The sequence below is a fragment of the Podarcis gaigeae genome, assembly GCF_964106915.1.
Source record: "Podarcis gaigeae genome assembly, chromosome: 7".
In the NCBI taxonomy this organism is placed as follows: Eukaryota; Metazoa; Chordata; class Lepidosauria; order Squamata; family Lacertidae; genus Podarcis; species Podarcis gaigeae.
In genome coordinates, this window is record NC_139683.1 from 24,010,315 (window position 1) to 24,029,404 (window position 19,090).

The 19,090-nt window shown below is 38.3% G+C and overlaps 1 protein-coding gene across 8 annotated transcripts in view; it reads right to left on the reverse strand.

The window, feature by feature from the left end:
- VPS13B (vacuolar protein sorting 13 homolog B) overlaps positions 1 to 19,090 on the reverse strand; it is a 399,672-nt gene that overhangs the window by 299,455 nt on the left and 81,127 nt on the right. For all 8 annotated transcript variants that reach the window (XR_014566943.1, XR_014566944.1, XM_083749735.1 and 5 more), the window contains exons 8-16: positions 16,333 to 16,589; positions 14,087 to 14,182; positions 13,110 to 13,232; positions 12,554 to 12,691; positions 8,998 to 9,085; positions 6,079 to 6,276; positions 4,298 to 4,467; positions 3,837 to 4,031; positions 2,500 to 2,624 (exon numbers count right to left, since the gene is read on the reverse strand). Coding sequence is in view for 6 of the 8 variants with exons in the window: in XM_083749735.1 (XP_083605861.1) it covers positions 2,500 to 2,624; positions 3,837 to 4,031; positions 4,298 to 4,467; positions 6,079 to 6,276; positions 8,998 to 9,085; positions 12,554 to 12,691; positions 13,110 to 13,232; positions 14,087 to 14,182; positions 16,333 to 16,589 (1,390 nt within the window). In the remaining 2 variants the exon portion in view is untranslated. The remainder of the gene's footprint in view (positions 1 to 2,499; positions 2,625 to 3,836; positions 4,032 to 4,297; positions 4,468 to 6,078; positions 6,277 to 8,997; positions 9,086 to 12,553; positions 12,692 to 13,109; positions 13,233 to 14,086; positions 14,183 to 16,332; positions 16,590 to 19,090) is intronic.

Consider the following 19,090-nt stretch of genomic DNA (forward strand, 5'->3'; position numbering starts at 1 on the left):
AATTAAGAAATAAATATTTTAAACATTCCATGTATAAGACGGCGCCAAATTTTAACCTTAAAAAATTTGGGGGGAAATATAGTCTTATACATGGAAAAATACAGTATCTTGAAAATTTGTTCTCTCTGGGAAGACAATTCTCATGGTGGTACTTTACTTCTCTTAAGCAACACCACTCAAATGGCTTATGGGGGAGCAACTCTCTTGCCTGCAAAATACAAACTTAGTATTTGAAAATTAAAATATATAAAATGTGGAATTAGTAAGGTAAGTGTTATCATTCTGACAATAAAGTCATATCTGTAAACATTATTTATTGTTCTGAGATATTTAGTGTATCTTAGCACTGAAAGCTATAGTAGCAAGTAGTACACTTTACAGAACTATTTTTTTCTTTGCTGATTTTAAAAACAAGTTAATATTGCTCCTTTCTAATGACGCTATTTCATCTAGGCAATGAGGTATGTTATCCAAGTTTTTCAAATACAGTTTGAAAAGCGCAAATATTACAGTAATACCATATATTGGATGTATATCGCTTGGAATTATTTTTAAACAAGAAAAATGAAAGCTATTTTGCAGATTTATGTCAGAAATAAAGTTGAGATTTTCACTGCTAATTCAAAACATACTACCTAGGGGATTCCATAACAGTTCATAAAGTGTCTTTGTTTTTAAAAACTATGACCTGTTGTGTATATAGAACATATGTATCATCAGATGTGTGCACTTTAGGCAACTCTGGAATGTGAAATCTCAAAATCCAAATAAAGCAGGTGCTATAATTTTTTGGGAGGAAAAAAAGAGTGGAAGTTTAATGACATTACCAGGTTATTCTACCAGACTAGTTCCCACTCATTTCATGACTTCAATGAAGCTCTCAGTCCGCATGCTGATTTCGATTTAGTTCAAGTGCTATTTGATGTATTTCATCTGGTGTTTTATTCACTTCATACTGCACTTCATTTAACAATGTGGCTGCAGTATTCATTTGTTTCTACTTCATTATCCTCAAATTATTATATTTTGGTCTTAGTTTACATTCTTAGTACAATTTAATGTTTGTATGTGTGTTTGTGTGCATGCACACACACATTTGTACATGCATATATTAACAGGCAATGATTTAATCCAGTTTAATCACTGCACTAGCTACAAACGTCAGGTTAAACCTTTTTTATATTAATTTCTCCCTCTGTTTAACTAATGCATCTGTTACAGCTTGGGAATGTTTTTCTCCACTGCACTATTCTTACTAACTTTAAAATACCAGTAACCAATATGAATTAATCATTAATATACAGATATTATTGATTTATAAAAACAGATTTCTATGTGACTTTTCATGTGCATACCAAAGCAGTGTACAACATGACTAAAACACTTATATTAAAACAATCAAAATAGAAGTAAGACATTACTTAGCACAGTAAAGATTGGCAAAACAAGCCAGCAATCTATAAACACCTGGGCAAACAAAGATGTTACATGCACACACAGATCCATGTATGTGCAGTGATCTGAAATCCACTGGAAAGTAGTTTTTGTATTCATACACATCACAAGAAAGATAAATACTATTTTCAGCTTTGACATAATTTCAAAAACTTGAATGCCTGAAGCATTTCCTTTACTAAGAAAAGCAGCTGAATAGAAAGCAATCACTTTGAATTAATTAATTGTTTCCAATGAAACAGATGAGCAAGAAAATTAAATAGGCAGTATTTGTTCAAGTGTAAACTGCTCCTATTTGTTCAAGTTCAAATGTGGCTATTGGTCATTATACAGAAATAGCCCATTGAATATCTAATATTGTAACAGAACTTACAGCAGAATTTGTCCACAGACCTGAATGGACAAAGGTTTTACTCAATAAAACAAGAACTATCCAGTGAAGCAAAATATGACAAGACTCATACAAAATATGAAGAAAATGAGGCTGTGGCCAATGAGTACACTGCAAGATTTTTGTGACAGTTATGAAAATATGGCAAAGTACCACTAATATCTGGATTAAAATATCATTCACAGATGCCGTGAGTAAGGAACACACACATCTCTCTAGATTACTTTAGATATTGCTGCAGCTGGCATCAGCCCTCAGGGCTAAGGGATACTCTGTTGAATGAGAAGAGACATCTTCAACACATTTTTCTTGGTGTCAACCTATAAGTTATGGTATTCATTTCAGAACAAATGAAAACAAATCTATAGCAATATCCATGCATTAGTAGCAAACATTTTGGTCTAAAATTCTAACAAGAAAAAGAACACTTTTGGTAATGGCAGTCTAAGCAATGTGGTCAGAGACAGCAATATTTAAAACATATTAATGCAGAAAATTAATAAACAGACATTGTATATATTTGTATGTGTGCATGTATCTAGAGAAAGGGAGAGGTGTATAATGCAATGTAGTACAGAACAGTAAAAATAAAAATGTACCCATGATGCACCCACACGTAGAGTGCTTGTGAATATAAAGCATTTAATACTCACCAGTAGTTAGGAAGCTTAAGCATTTTGCCATAAACAGCAGTACTGAATGGAGAAACAACTGAAACTGGGGAGTTATAAGATCCATTAATATCCAGTGATGACAGCCCTGCCTGAAAACCAAATATCTGAAACAAACCAAAACATCAAGCTGTACAGTAACAAAAAATATCAGTACAAATTATTTTACTTTAATATAAACCAATGTCGATTTGAAGCCAATTTTTTTTATCCCCAAGAAAAATGTAAGATAGAAAATCATGTTTCTATGAAAATGCACACAATTTATATCACAGGAACAGTATGTCCTACTGACTTAAAATAACTGACTAAACATTAACAAATCTAAACCAAAATGAGTATTATAATTACATGATATTATCATGATATCAGTATAACAGTGCAATCCTAACAACCCACATTGATGGCTTGGGGGGGCAGCAGTATAAGCCTCTGCTGGTAGAAAGGAAACCATGGCAGTTTTCCACCATGGTGGAGGCACCAGGTTTGTCCTAGCAGACAGAGGGCTACTGCCAATACAGTGGTACCTCGGGTTAGAAACACCTCAGCCTACAAACACTTCGGGTTACAGACGCCGCCAACCCAGAAGTAGTACCTCGGGTTAAGAATGGTTACAGGTTAAGAACGGACCTCCGGAATGAATTAAGTTCAGAAGCAGAGGTACCACTATAGTAGCTGCAAAACAGAGGGCTTCTGTCTGGGATGATTATGATCATCATCATTAAAAATTTCTACACCACCCTTCATCAGAAGATCACAGGGCAGATTGCAATATAAAAAAACACAAGAGTACATACCATAGTAACAAAACAAAAATAACCCCCTCCCCCACATAGATTGCTTAATTAGCCAAAGGCCTGGGATAAGAGGAAAGTTTTTGCATGGTGCCTAAAGTTATGTAATGAAGGCACCAGGTAAGTCTCCCTGGGGAGAGCATTCCACAAATGGAGCCACTGCGGAAAAGGCTTTTTAGTGTGGCTTCCCTCCAGACATCTCATGGAGGGTCACACAAAGAAGGACCTCCCAAGGTCAGGTCTCGGATGCCAGAGCCTTTGAATTTACTGTATCCAAAGCCCTGCTGTTAACCCGAGAGGCCTGATCCTTGAGTCCTCGGTTGCACAAGCTTGGAAATGGTACAGTGAACAGTGAACAGAAAACCAGAACCACCCTTCCATCAGGACTCGGAATGTGGTGGATGATATGCCACTCCTTTCCACTCTGCTGCTTCCCTGCCAGAATTAGAATTGCTCTGTAATAATGTTTCTGAGAAGTCTTAGCAATTTTCAATGAACTAAAAAAAAGTATTGAAAATGTTTTACCTTAAGATAGCAGTGTGAGTAACAATAGTGAAGTAAGTTATCAGATGGCTGGCTAAGGCTGCTGACGGTCTGCACAAGCTGTTCAGCATACATTGGCATGGAGTGTTCCAGGGCCATTTTGTCCACCAGTATTTGGATACAAGGCAGAGGACGCAAAGGCTGAAGATTTGTAGTATTTAAGAGGCTGCTTGAACTCTTCAGGGAATATAGTAGAGGAAAAATACAAGCCAAATTAATGTAACACCCCATAAATTTAAAAATACAGCCCAACATTTCCAAATCTAACTTTTTTAAAAAGTTTCATTCTAGATGTCTGCATAGTCTGTTTTTTTAAAATCACGTCTAACATGTATGCAAATATATACACACTAAATTAACCTATATGAAATAAACATATGTAACTGACTGGGTGCATATGTTTTAATTCCAAATATAGTTCATGATAGACTACATTATGGTACCTTTTGACCCATGATAACAGGCAACAAGTGGCCCAGCAAGTTGAATTCAGCCATAGGTATTGTCACAGTGCATTTCAGAATTGTGAAGTTTGTGATCCGAGTTGGAATATATTCTTCCAAAGCTGCTACTTCTTCTGGGCTTGGCATAGCTTTAGTTCCATCTACAGAATCTGTAATAAATTATAATTACTCAAATTTAACATAATTATCAATGGGAATGTACATAGTCTTCCATAATTACTACTATAACTATTATTATTTTTTTTATCACTCTGTGCTCCTCTAGATGTCAAAAGGGCAGAGAGATTTCCATTGTTGCATTTCTCACAAGGAACATAAAACTGGCTCTTTATATATTTGCCTTTAAATTGTCACCACAGTTCAGTTTAAGTGCCATCAAGTCAGCGGTATGAGGGAAAAACTGTGTGGCAGGAGCTCTCCTGTCCTTCTGGTGTGGACATTGTCACCTGCTCTGTTCCTAAATCTGATCTGGAAGAAGAATGGGCAGGACAGACAGAATTGCCAGTGACATCGGTGAGGAGTTGCTGCTCTTCTAGAAAGCCAGATTCCACATAGAAAGAATGCCATAACTGTGTTATAAGAACTATAACTTGAAGAACTTCTGCCTGAGCTTGCTTTTCCCTTCCACCACCATTTTTCCTCATGTGCCACATCCTTTTAGACTGTGAGCCTGAGGGTTGGGACTGTCTTAGTTCTGGGTTAGATACAGGTAGGTAGCTGTGTTGGTCTGCCATAGTTGAAACAAAATTCCTTCCAGTAGCACCTTAGAGATCAACTAAGTTTGTTACTGGTATGAGCTTTCGTTTGCATGCACACTTCTTCAGATGTTCTGAGTTGTTATTTGCTTTTTGGTTATGCCCTGTGTGACAGTTCTTAAATTGACTGAAAGCTCTTGGGGAAGGGACCTCTTATTCGTTGTAAAGTGTGATAGCACTAGCTAAATAAGTAAATAAGATATTCCTATGTTAGAGATTGCTTGTTCTCCAGTTTCCTAAAAAAGTACAATTGGTACTCATCTGAAGTGCGGATCTCAAATGGCATCATGGGGGTCACCCGATTGGGCTCTGACTCCACCGTGATCATGAAGCAAGAACAAAGATTCTTTGAGAAAGTTTTGCAGACTTGCCAAGCTCAAACAGCCCATGGAGACAGCATAATTAAGGAAATAACAGGAATCCACTTTCCCCAAATATAGTAACAACCAATGGAACTAGGAAAACTAACAGAACTAACAGAGGGGTGGGGTGGGTGGAAAAGGAAAAGTTTTTATGTAAAGTATTTTTTAGTAGGGATAGCAAACGAGGGAGGGAGGGAAGGCAAACAGGAACAGATAAAGAAAAGATTCAAGAAACTAGCCTGAGTAGGAGTGGGGGAAATGGGAGCTAAAGGTGACATGACTGCTTCAATCAGACAGGAGCAAAAATTTGATTGGGAGCCACCCACTTTCCCAAGAAGACTTTGCTCTTCATCAGAGTGGAGTCAGAGCCCAATCCGCTGACCCCATGCAAAAGTTCCCTCTCAAAAAGTGCTGCAAATGGCTACTTTAATGGAACACTGCATTGGTCAGATCAGTAGTGCCACAAACAGATTCTGTTTGGGCTCTTACCACAGATAACAATGAAGAGATTCAAATAAACCGCTACCACTCTTTCCCTTTTTTCGCACACACATTATTTGCAGTTAACATTTTTCCACTGAAGCTCTCCTACTTTATTTGTAAAAAAATAGAAGAAAGAAGAAAGAATTAAATCACGACATACCTTGCTTAGACTTGCTGTATGGTTCATATTCATGTTCCAGAGCACAAACAATCATTTTCATAATCCTGTGCACTGCACTGCTATCAAGCCGAAGACTGAGAGGGCCCACAATAAGGGTTTTTGTAGACATCTCCTGAACATGGCCAAAGTCTTCACTCTTTACTGAAGTCACATCTGGCTGGTTTCCAGACACTAAAACTACAATATATATATACATTTACAGATAGTTAATATGTGCATTAGGACCAGCGTTTGAAACTCCCAATGTTCTAGGTGTGTTTTGCTACATGGAATTTCATTAACGCAAGCAGTTTCTGAGGTCTGGCCTCAGTACTGCGCCTAAGATTTCAGATAAAAACTGCAGAGTGGAAGGAAAGGAGGACCTTCTTCTGCCGCCTCACGTCTAGACACTCTCTTAAGAATATTAGGGGGGTGGGCAGGGGAAGCATGGCTTTGCTTTTTGCAGACTTCAGATGAGAACTAGACCATGTGAAAAATGAATATAAGGATTTAAGCAGCAGTTCATTCATTTTCAGCTTTGTATTATTGTTATTTTTTTAAAAGTATGCCTAGACATTCCGTTGTTGCACCCATGATATAGGTTTAAGGTGCCATTTAGCTCCTAGCTTTCATATCTCTGTTTCTAACACTGATTGGGAGAATGGTAGAGACAGAAAAAACTACCTATGAAAAAACAATTTCTTGCAATTATCAGTGATCAGCTATAAGCTCTCACACAATAGCTTTAACTGCACTTTGTTTTTTCAAGATAAACTAATACAAGCAAGATCACCAATGCATTTTCACAGGGAGGCCCACTTTTCCTTCTCCCTGTCCATTACAGAAGGAAAGATGAAGTAGGAGGTGAATAGCAATATTGAGCTGAAAAACGGGAGGCTTAAAGCTCAAATCACATGGTCTCAACAACTGTACTATACTATATACTCAAAATTGGAGACAGGGTTTTAAACCACCCATATCCATAGTGCACATGCTTTTTTGCCAACTGCAACTCAGCTGTGTTTTTAAATAACCACTTAATGGGATGAGAAAGCTGCTTTGATTTCAAGTTCATTAGAACTTTGGTCACAGTCAAGATTAACCACAATTTACAACATGTTTAAGTCAGGGTTGGGAAAGCTCAGGCTTGGGAGTCAAATGTGGATCCTCCAGGCCTCTCCCTCTAACTCTTGAGGCTGTCTCCAGGCTCTGCTCAGTACCTTCCTTAGTGCTTCTGCCTGGCCGGAATGTGCTCTCAAGCTGTGAAAATGCCTCTTGTTTGCTTTGTTGGAAGACAAAGAAATGGGTGTGTGTGTGCAGAAATCTCTAATTTCTGCATGGATGGAATGTATCCTACAGTACCAAGTTAGAAGACACATCTGTTGCTCTGCCCCTGGAAGGACTTGCTCTGCACACCAGTGGCATGCAACCCCTGGAAGAAATGCAGCCCTTGGGCTAGGAAAAGTTTCCCACCACTGTATGTTCCCACCCTATTTATGTTACTCAGATATAGGGCAATGCTGTACTTAATTGAACGCAGGGCCATGCCTTTAGCACTGCGCCAAACATATCAAGTCTCCTCCTTCAGCTTCACGTTGAACACAGTTGTCTACAAAGAAGACCCAACATGCAAACCCCTGTTCATGTGCAGGGACTCCACAGAACTAGAACACCCATAAGCATGAGTGCTCTGATCACACAGAGCCCTCTCACACTGAGGTGGTCTAAGAGCATAGTTCAGATAGGGCTCTAAATTCTGCTTAACCTAAAACAGAAATGGGAGCTTCCAGTCTCCTCCTCATAGAGGGAAGCGGAAAGCAAGCAAGGAAGCCCAAGGCTTGTTCATGTCCTTCACTTTGAAGGACCTTGACTTTGGAGAGATTATTAGACTCCTGTCCTTTACATAAAGCAGATCATATTCATCTGCCCTAATACTGTGAAGGCATCTATTATTTACTGCTGCTTACACATGCATAGGATGCCACTGTAAGTAATATTGTAACCCATGCTTTTTTTTCAGGGGGTAGTCAAGGGTACGCAGTGCTCGCACCTCTTTTTTGTTGTTAAAAAGTGTGGCACTCACTGTAACAACTTCACGGCGAGTACTGACACCTATTTTTCTAGGGAAAAAGCACTGACTGTAACTATAATATAAACACACAAAAGAGAAGCTTTCATCTTTCTCTAATGTAATCTCCCCATATGAACCAACCCAAACTCTGCGATCATCACCTGAGGCCTTTCTTCGTGTTCCTCCTCCACAAAAGGTCTGAAGGGTGACAACACAAAAATGGGTCTTCTCTGCGGTGGCTCCCCATTTATGGAATGCTCCCCCAGAGGGTTACTGGTTTGTTTTTATTTGTTTTTGTTAGGTATTTTGTGTTCCCATTCTGCATTTTAACGTTGTAAACTGCCCTATCATCTTAAATGGACAGTATACAAATTTAATTGATCATCACAGTTTATTCCTTTGCAGACTGGATTATTTCCTTTAAGCCAGCATAAAGCTTGCAAAGCTGCTTTAAAATATGTTTGCTGAACAGCAAGGTGTAGCACAGGGGTTAAGAGAATCAGCAAGGATCTTCTTCTGCCCACCTCCAGATGTGCCTTCGCAACAACCCTGCTGAACAGCAATTTGAACCCAGATTTTCTCAAGCTAAATTGTTGTACGATAACAAAGCACATGAGCAAAGCAGTCATATCAAATCACACATTGCTGTATTTCTTAGGGCAAAGTCAGAAAAAGGGTATATAAGCAAACAAGCATGCTAGAATTCAAAATTTTCAGCAAGTCTATCCAGTTTTTAAATTAGGTCAAAAAGGTAAATCTGAGGACAGTCGGTCAAGGACTGTCAGGTGCCTCTGAAGAAGCCTTTGTTTCTGTTATTCAAAAAGTAAGCAAACAAAGCAATGAAGTACCTTTGCCACTGGTGCTTTCCATTGTGTACAGATAATCCATGTAGAAAGCCCCAAACCTCTGCATTCCAGCTATCTCTGTGTACATCTCCTACCAACAAAGCAAAGTACATACAACTAATGTTCTCTTAAGAAAGAATCTTGAGATTACAACCCAATGGTATCAGGGCTATAGTCAAGTACTAGAGATATATACTTGTTTGGGTTTGTGCATGAATACATGGTAAACCTTATCAAAACAAAGGACAGAGGTTAGCCAAAGAATTCATCCTTCAGATAGCTAATGCAACATCTAGACTAGACCACACAAAAAGACATCTATAACTCTTCTGGATGTTTTGTCCACTTTTCCAAAGCAGCTAGTTAATTAGTGTCTTTAGCGGAGTCAATTATTTCAGCTTGACCTCTCACTCACTAGTAAACCAGCTGACTAGGGCAAACTTCATATCTAACATTTGCAACTTCCGAAACATTTTAGGACATCTAGCTAGAAAACAATCAGATTTATTTGGACTCAGTGGGTATTTGTTTGCTCTTGTCTTCCTAGGAAGCAGTGAGTCGTAAGTAACATTCTAATCACATCATTAGACATGAAGGTTGACATTTAAGTAAATGGAATCTATTATTACTACCAATAAAAGGAGAATTTGCAGCTTTAACAAAATGAGTTTATTGGGCAGTAATGATATACATGGAATTCTCTGTTCTCCTGCTCTGTGAAGGATGAGGTAACTAAAAAGAAGTATATGATATAAACACACAGTTATAAAAAAAAGAGTGATGCCCCACAAGGATGTGTATTGGGACCAGTGCTTTTTAACTTGCTCAGAAATGATTTGGATTTAAGAATGAGCAGTGAGTTGAGGCTAGATTAATGAATAATACCAATATCCCAACCAGACTATAAAGAGCTCTGAAGGAATCTATCTGAACTAGGTGAATGGGCAGCAAAATGGGAATTGCAGCTCAATATGAAAAAGTGTAAAATGATGAACAAGGCAGCAAAAAAAATCCTAACTTCGCTAATAGGTGATGACTAACCAGCAAACAGGGACGCGGGTGGCGCTGTGGGTTAAAGCCTCAGCGCCTAGGACTTTCCGATCGAAAGGTCGGCGGTTCGAATCCCCGCGGTGGGGTGCGCTCCCGTCGCTTGGTCCCAGCGCCTGCCAACCTAGCAGTTCGAAAACACCCTCGGGTGCAAGTAGATAAATAGGGACCGCTTAATAGCAGGAAGGTAAACGGTGTTTCTGTGTGCTGCTCTGGTGCCGGTTCGCCTGAGCAGCTTCGTCATGCTGGCCACGTGACCCGGAAGTGTCTGCAGACAGCGCTGGCTCCCGGCCTCTAGAGTGAGATGAGCGCACAACCCTAGAGTCTGTCAAGACTGGCCCGTACGGGCAGGGGTACCTTTACCTTTACCTTTTAACCAGCAAACAATTTGAGCTGTGTGGCAGGCAAAACATCAACCACTACAACACCTATGAAAAGGGTACATTTTGTGTTAGATGTCATTAAGAAGGGGTTAAAAATAAAAGTGCCCATATCATAATGCCCTTGTAGAAATCTATGGTGCAGCCACATTTGGAAAATTGTGTGTGGTTTTGACTGCCGCAACTCAAAGAAGGCATCATAGAGTTATAAAGGCACAGAAAAGGCAACCAGAATACTCAGGAGCTGAACACTTTTACTAAAAGAAAAGACTAAACGAGATTGAGCTTTTTTGTTTCAGGAGAAAGCAATTAAAGGGACAGCATAATGTTGCGATGTATGGTGTGGGAAAAGTTTTGTCTTTCTCCCTTTCATAGTACTATAACTCAGGATCATCCAATGAAATTGATAATAGATTCAAGTCAGACAAAATAATGTATTTATTCACATTATTCATTTATGGAATTCACTTCCATTAGATGTGGTAATGGTCACAAGCTTAGAGGGCTTGAAAATGGGATTAGACAAATTCACAGAGGATAAATCTATCAAATGGCTATATAGAACTTTCATGTTCAAAGGAAGTATGCTACTGAATTCTAGTTGCTGGGGATCCACAGCAAAAGAAGGCTGTAGTTCACAAGCTTTTGCCCTGATCGTGCTGTTCTGGTTTACCACTGCATGAAGCTAAACTAAATGGACCTTTAGTCCAATTCACAAGGGCACATCTCATTAAAAAACAAAAACAGAGAAACCAAATATGAAGGACAACCCAGTTCAAAGTGGAGACACACTAAGGATTAAAGAGTTGATCTCTTTTTAATGTATTAATTTTAGCATTTTAGACTTGAGTATAGATTCACAGTTTCCTATCAAGTGCAGCTCTCTAAAGTACTTGCAAGCGCCAACTAGGAATGGATCTGAGCCATACTACTGAATATTTTAAAAGAAGAGGTATCTAATTTTACCTCTGCTACCTCTTTATATTTGAGTGAAAACTTGGAGGCTGTTTTACTCAGATTCCATTGAAATTTATGGACGTTAGTCAATATTAACACATTTCAATGGGTTTACTCTGAGTAAAACATAGCTGAATACGACCCTGAGCAATTTGTACTCTGATACACATGCCCGAGTACAAAAACTTATAGCGGGAATAAGCCTTAAGGCTATGTTCATGTTATCAGGTGCCTGCCCTGCCCTGCTTACAAGAAGCTCAAGGCAGCTTTCTCAGGTCTCTCATTTTTACTCACAACAACTTTTTAAAGGTAGCTTATGCTGAAAGAGATAAACTCTTCAATAATTAGCCAGTGAGCTTCATAGCTGAAGGAGATTTGAACCATGGTCTCTCTTCTCCAAACTGAACACTCTGTGCCTTTGCCCACTACTAAAGACTGACTCTTATCTATTTACTCTTCAAATTTCTATCCCAGTGAAAGCCCTAAAAGTGGTTCATTCATAGAATCATAGAATTTTAGAGTTGGAAGGGACCACAAGTGTCATCTAGTCCAACCCCTCGCAATGCAGGACTCTTGCCCAATGTGGGGCTCAAAACCCATGACCCTAAGATTAAGAGTCTCATGCTCTACAAACAGATAGGTAGCCGTGTTGGTCTGCCATAGTCAAAACAAAAAAAATTCCTTCCAGTAGCACCTTAAAGACCAACTAAGTTAGTTCAACTAAGTTAGTTGTATATCTGAAGAAGTGTGCATGCACACGAAAGCTCATACCAAGAACTAACTTAGTTGGTCTTTAAGGTGCTACTGGAAGGAATTTTTTTTGTTTTGATTATGCTCTACAAACTGAGCTATCCCAGCTATCGAATAATCATTTTCCAACTTAGCTCAATAAGGCTTAATTTAAGAAGACTAAGGTCTAAGTTAGTTATGGCCTTTGGGCATTCAAGTAAAATGTGCAAGAAAAGTAAAAAGTAAATGTGCAAGAAAAGTAAATTCAAGCAGCTCATTGTGACATAACTCATCTACTCATTAAGTGACAAAGTACTTTAGTAGAAATAAGGTGTTAACGCTGACTCCATAATCAGAGCTGCTGAACATAGATGTGGACAAAATAAGCAACAGGATATGAACACTGAGCATAAATCCAAAATTTTAAAAGAAAACTTATTTAAGACCTTATGAGCGGCTGCATCCAAAATGAATTCTGCACGGACACCATTGTTCTCAGGGCTTCTGTAATCAAATAGTGAATTGGTGAGGTATGTCATCCCTTTTGTGCTCAGATTTTCACCACAGTTGAAAAAGTAGGCCTCCTTTTATAAAAGGGGGGAAAATATATCAGTGGAAATAGAAAGATAGTAACAAAACATAACAAACAAAAGAACATGTTATTTGATTTCTTCTTTATAAACATGGTACTTGAAGAAACCTATTTGGCAAAGCCTATTTGGCAATCGAAGAAACTGTCCCCCCCCTCCCCACCATGGTCTTCTTTGCACAATGATAAGCCAAACCGCAGCTAAGCATGAACAAGCAAGTTTGCTGGTAGACAGCTGGAAATTGCAGCTTCTTCACTCCTTACCACACCGCCCCGCTTCTGCTGTTGCCACACTACCAAGGGCTAAGCCAGTTATGCGGCTTTTGGGGCTTTTCTGAAAAATTCTAAAAATATTTTATGCCCTCTTTTAACAAAGCACGTCTGCAAGCTAGCAAAGCGTAACTTGTACTTACCGCATCACTTCTATTCATATTCTCCTCAAAATCTTTAATTCCCATAATTCCTTTGAGACAAAGAGCTTGGCAACCAACAAAGCCTATTTGGCAATCGAAGAAAGGTTCTCCACTCATGAGGACCTGGGGGGAAAATGTTAACATGCTGAGTGTGTATAAAGAAACCGGAAGAGAGTTAAGCTTCTAGTCAAGAACCAACACACTGTTGGGCTCACCTATCTAACTTGCATGTTGTTGCCTTTATTTTTATTATTTTTTATTTTTTTATAGCATTTGCACTCCACTCCAAGAGAGGCTTACATAAAATCAAAACAAGACATTTCCTACCCACAGGCTTACAATCTAAACGAAAAGAAAACAAACGGGACAAGGGACAAGAAGAGAAAAATGAGAATCAAGGCTATTCCAAGCCTATCCTTTGGAATTCTCTCCCCTTGAATATTAGACAGGGACTGTCTAAGTTGTCTTTCCGGCCCCTACTGAAGACTCTCATCTATCAACAAATCTTCTAAGTTGAGATTTTCCCAGTCTGGAATTGTTTTTTAAGATTTTTAAAATATGTTTTTATCATCTTATGCCTTGTTTGCCACCCTAGGCACCTTTGGAACGAAAGGCAGGGTCTGAATCTAATAAATACATAAATAAATGCACACCTATCTATCCAAAATTAATATTTATGTGGATGAATGTATAAGCAGGAATATTGTGGTCAGTTTTTGCACTTAATTAAGAAACAAATGAAGTAAAAGAACAATAATAATGTACACTAGATTTGAGAGCTTATTATTTACTGCCTAGAGTACTACAGCTAAAGTCCAAGAATGGCTCTATTTAAGTTATATTTTTATTATAGCCATCCAATAACGAGTGAATATAAAATCAATACTGCAACTGCCAGTACAAAGTAATGATTCTGATGAAATAAATACTGATGCCAAGAAATCTACTATAAATATACAGAAGTAATGGAAAATTACCTCTACCGTAGTTCCTTCTTGCTCCCAGCATATTACTTCTTTGGATTTTACTTTCTGTGGGCTGTAATAGCTACTTTCAGCTTGCATTTCTGTGAGCTGTGTAACAATATGCCAAACACTTACCATTAGTCAACATTAGTATTAGCTACATATAAGTTATTATTACTGTGTAGAAGAGAGGATGACAAATTAAATTTTACTATTGGTGATTATGATTGGGCAGGAAACAGGTGCGCTAAAACAGCTGCAATATATTATCCACACTAGAAAATAACAACTTTAATCTATGTACTGACACAATTTAAAAAAAACAACAACACTGAAACATTTTTAGTTTCTCAGTTACATAAACAATGAATAAAAAGGTAATCTAACAGATACGCAGGTGCAACTCAGTTTATGAACTTGACAGAATAAACTTGACAGTTTATTATAATAGCATAGGAAGTAATTCACAAGATGGATGTACTTAAGCAACCCTTGCAAACCTCAATCATAAGTAAATCTACTACATTTTGTCTATGCTCTGATCACCATGAATAAAGCAGCAAAAAGAGATCAATGGTGCACTTTTGACTATTCAACATCATTCATTAAACAAGGGCAAAATAATGAAACATTTAAATGTTTAGCCCTAACAGCTCCTAACTCTGGCATCTTTAACTGCTGAAATAATTCCTTCTAATTTTCATATAACATAAAATTCCTAGAAGCTCTCATTACTTAGCTATTTCCAACTGTGTGTACACATGGTTGCTGTTTTGAAGCTAAGTTCTATAAAGCAAATGCTCAAGTAAAACAGGATTAAAAAACCCGCCCTTCAGCTGTCTGCAATCATTGTAGAGGAAAAGCAATTAATTGATTAAAAGAACTCAAACATTGCAAGAACAATTTTCGACATTATTAGGAAAATGCAACATTTAATTTGGCATGGGGTTTTTTTTTTAAGCTGGAGTGGTATCAGCTATTCAGAATGCTAATGCAGAAACCTGAGCTTGTTTTTGACCAAAATATGAACCACAAATTAATTCCATACATTCTTAGCATTCAAGCAGAACAATGAATTCTAATGTTTTCCTTCTAAGTGCCAGCATAATTCTCTTATGCATACCATTTTATAGTGTAAAAAATATAACATTCAAGATGTTAGGATGTGGTAAAATTATTGTAATGTATAATCCTAAATGCACAAGGAAAAAAACAAAGTCTCCTTTAATGGGTTTTACCTACTTCAGCAAAGGACGCTCTATACACTAGCAGTTTATTATGAGATTTAGTGGGAATAATATCCGAACTAGAGTTGAGGCCACTGGGTTCCATGTTAGATTATAAATAACATATTTTATCTGTGAGTGCTCTGGGAGAAAATATACTCGCTCCTTTCTTCATAGCCCCAGAGTAGAACATTCTTCTTTTTTCTTTGGCGATCATCCGCAGTCGAGTAAGATGGTCTTCCATAAACATGGTTTTAACAATGAGTCCGTAAGTGACTGTGGAGGCCAATTCTGGATCCACACATTCTTCCACAGTGGGGACATGGGTTTCTGGGTGGGAGCTGATCACAGTGTGGATTTGCCAAGCGTGCATTTCTGCCTTGCGTCCTGAGTTCAAGTGTCTTCAAAGCGCATGACACCTTTGGTAAAGGCTGTTCTCCAATTGGAGCGCTCATAGGCAAGTGTTTCCCAATTGTTGGTGTTTATACTACATTGTTTAAGATTTGCCTTGAGAGAATCTTTAAGCCTCTTTTGTTGACCACCAGCATTACGCATTCCATTTTTAAGTTTGGAATAGAGTAGTTGCTTTGGAAGACGATCATCAGGTATCTGCACAACATGAACAGTCCAACGAAGTTGATGTTGACGAATCATTGCATTGAGACTGGTGCTCTGGGAAAAAATATACTTGCTTCCTTCTTCATATCCCCAGAGTAGAACATAGATCTACTGTGAACACCCAATGATCAATCAGCTTCTTGACTGGAAGCATTAAAGTTGATGCCTACACGTTTGGATCATCTGAAAACTAACAAAGTTAGCTTTCAGATGATCTACACATTCATGGGGAACAGTGAGATAGACATATGTAGGATTGCACTGTTAAAGGTATTCAACTATATGTGAACCAACATACATTGTTTTCCGCAATGAGAACTAACGACCATATACTGCCATCTATTTTTGTTGTCCGAGCACTTAGCCAAAATGACTAGAAATATACTTATGGTTTTGGGTTTTTTTTAATGTTACCTTGAAGGTAATAGTAGCCTTTGTACAATAAAATCCTATAGAAACAATGGGATCTTTAACTGCTGGCGATTTATGCTGATTCATTGTTGTTCCATCATCTATTCCAAGAAAGTCTCCCTCTTCATCATCATTACCCACAATAGCAGGTACAAATGACCAGGCCCACGACACCCATCCCTGCTGTTGATCATCATCTTGCTGAACATAAGATTCTGGAGAAATAAATTGCATATCATGGCCTATTTCATCTTCTGCACCTTTAAAAAAAGCAAAGCAGGGATTATTCAGCTTGAAATACAGTATTAGCCACAAACTAGAAACAAGATGCATTTTATTTTATACTTACATACAACATGTATTTTAAACAATATATACTATACCTTGCAGTATGAACAGGGATGCCAACAATATTTTCTGGGCCCAGTACACTGTATGTGGATTGGGCACCCTGCATTTATATTGTTTATATTACATTCCTGGTATCATTTCAAATAAGTCACATTTGATGAACACTAAATAATTTACATTTAAAACTCTAATTAAAATTATGAAATCTGGCTTTCATTTTGTCCTAAATCTTCTGTTTTGATCCAAACTATAAAGGTCCACCTGGTTTAGGGAAGCTGCCCCGGTTTCTGATTTGATCCCAGAATGTCCCACTTTTCCTTAGGGTATCCCTGTTTTCATTTGAGAAATATTGGAGGGTATGGAGTTATCCGACCCCCCCACCCCCGAGCTGTCTGAAGGCAATCCTGTATAGGGAAGTTTTTTTAATGTTTAATGTTTTATGTTTTTGTATATGTTGGGAGCTGCCGAGAGTGGCTGGGGCAACCCAATAATGTATACAGGGTATAAACAGTAAAATTATCATTATGGAATGGAATGTCCCTATTTTCATTGGATAAACATTGGAGGGTATGGACTATGAAAAAGAAATGTACTACTGAACACAATAGCCAGCATAATGAAAAACTGAAGAATTAAATTAGCAGCAAATTACAAGACACCCTATACACCCTTCCACAAGTTATGAAATACATTCCTTGTCAGAATTCTCATAGTGAACTTAAGCGATTCACACTAAACTCTCTTCAGAGGAAACACGGCAAAAAATACTATGTTTTATACCAATTAGAAATATTTTTTTAAAATCCCTGCCTAATTTAGCTGATAACGTTTACTCAGTTTCCGGAGCTGATGAACAGGAAAAGTAAACCAATGAACTGCAAATGCTTAAAAGGTTCTTTGATATCAAACATCAGGCAAAATCCCTAAACTTATGCAATCAGTGCTTACATAGCTGTTAACACAAGCTGGACCCTGGCCTTGGCAGCATCACCAGCACAGTCTTAATGCAAGGATTAACTGTTCTTGAACAATTTCAAGTATATTATGTCCAAACAGGCCTCCTTCAACAGCAGAAATGGTCCCATTTTATTCCTTTAAAGGTAGTGACAACTGTGACTGGCAGGAAAATGCTAGGTTTCATTTATGTCACCATTTGCTGATGGATAAAGTTATCAAATCCATACCTTCAGAAACCTATGTGAACTTTTAATCAACTATGGTTTGTAGCAAAGATGTTGCAGAAGAGCCTAGAAAACTGTGGATAGTGTGTGCTATTTTCCCAAATTCACCACAGTTGGGGTATCTTTTTCATCTGGAAGTAGGTTGGGAAGGGGGTGGTGGGAATTTAATTCAGACACTTTGGGACTGCGCATTTTGAGATGGGACAGTCAGCAGTACCATCTGAATGTTGTAATATCTTCCCCATTATACTATACCAGCTGCACTGGCTCCCGGTGGAGTACAGGATCAGGTTTAAGGTGCTGGTTTTAACCTTTAAAGCCCTATACGGCCTGGGACCCTCGTACCTCTCCTGGTATGCCCCACAGAGAAATTTGCGGTCTGCAAATAAAAACATCCTAAAGATCCCAGGCCACAGAGAAGTTAGGCTGGCCTCAACTAGAGCCAGGGCTTTCTCGGCCGCGGCTCCAATCTGGTGGAACGCTCTGTCACAAGAGACTAGGGCCCTGCGGGACCTGACATCTTTCCGCAGGGCCTGCAAGACAGAGCTGTTCCACCAGGCCTTTGGTCAGGGCGCAGCCTGACCCCCTCCTCTGGCAATCTGCACAGAATTTTGCTTGATGGTTGCCATTAATTTGATCTTAATTTGATTTTAATTAATTTTATAATGAATGTTTTTAGAATGTTGGACTATTTTGATTGTTGTTAGCCGCCCTGAGCCCAGCTTCGGCTGGGGAGGGAGGGATATAAATAAAATTTATTATTATTATTATTATTATTATTATTATTATTATTATTATTATTTAGATAAAAGGCAGAGTTTATCCTGAACATTTCAGAACAGGAGATGGCTTGGGTAGGGGGTCCTATTTGCATTTGAGCCTGAACCAGCATATACCCAAACCACAGATACCAGTAGTTCCACTTGAGTGGGAGTGAAGTAGAGTTGGCTTCTTCCCCCTAACATTAACCAATACAAACTAGACACCACAAAGCTTATTAAACTAGGCAATTATAATTAATATGAAAATGAAATACTTGAGCAAACACAGAATATGTGGCACAACAAGAAAATATCTACTAACCACCACCATACAGATACAAGCAGCAACTTTTTTGCACACTTTATTAATTTGAGAGAAATGGCACAATCAGTTATGCATCTTAATATCTCCTTTGTTATCATTTTTGTTCTACTCATTATTCTATTTCATGAGAAAGGCAGTACAAA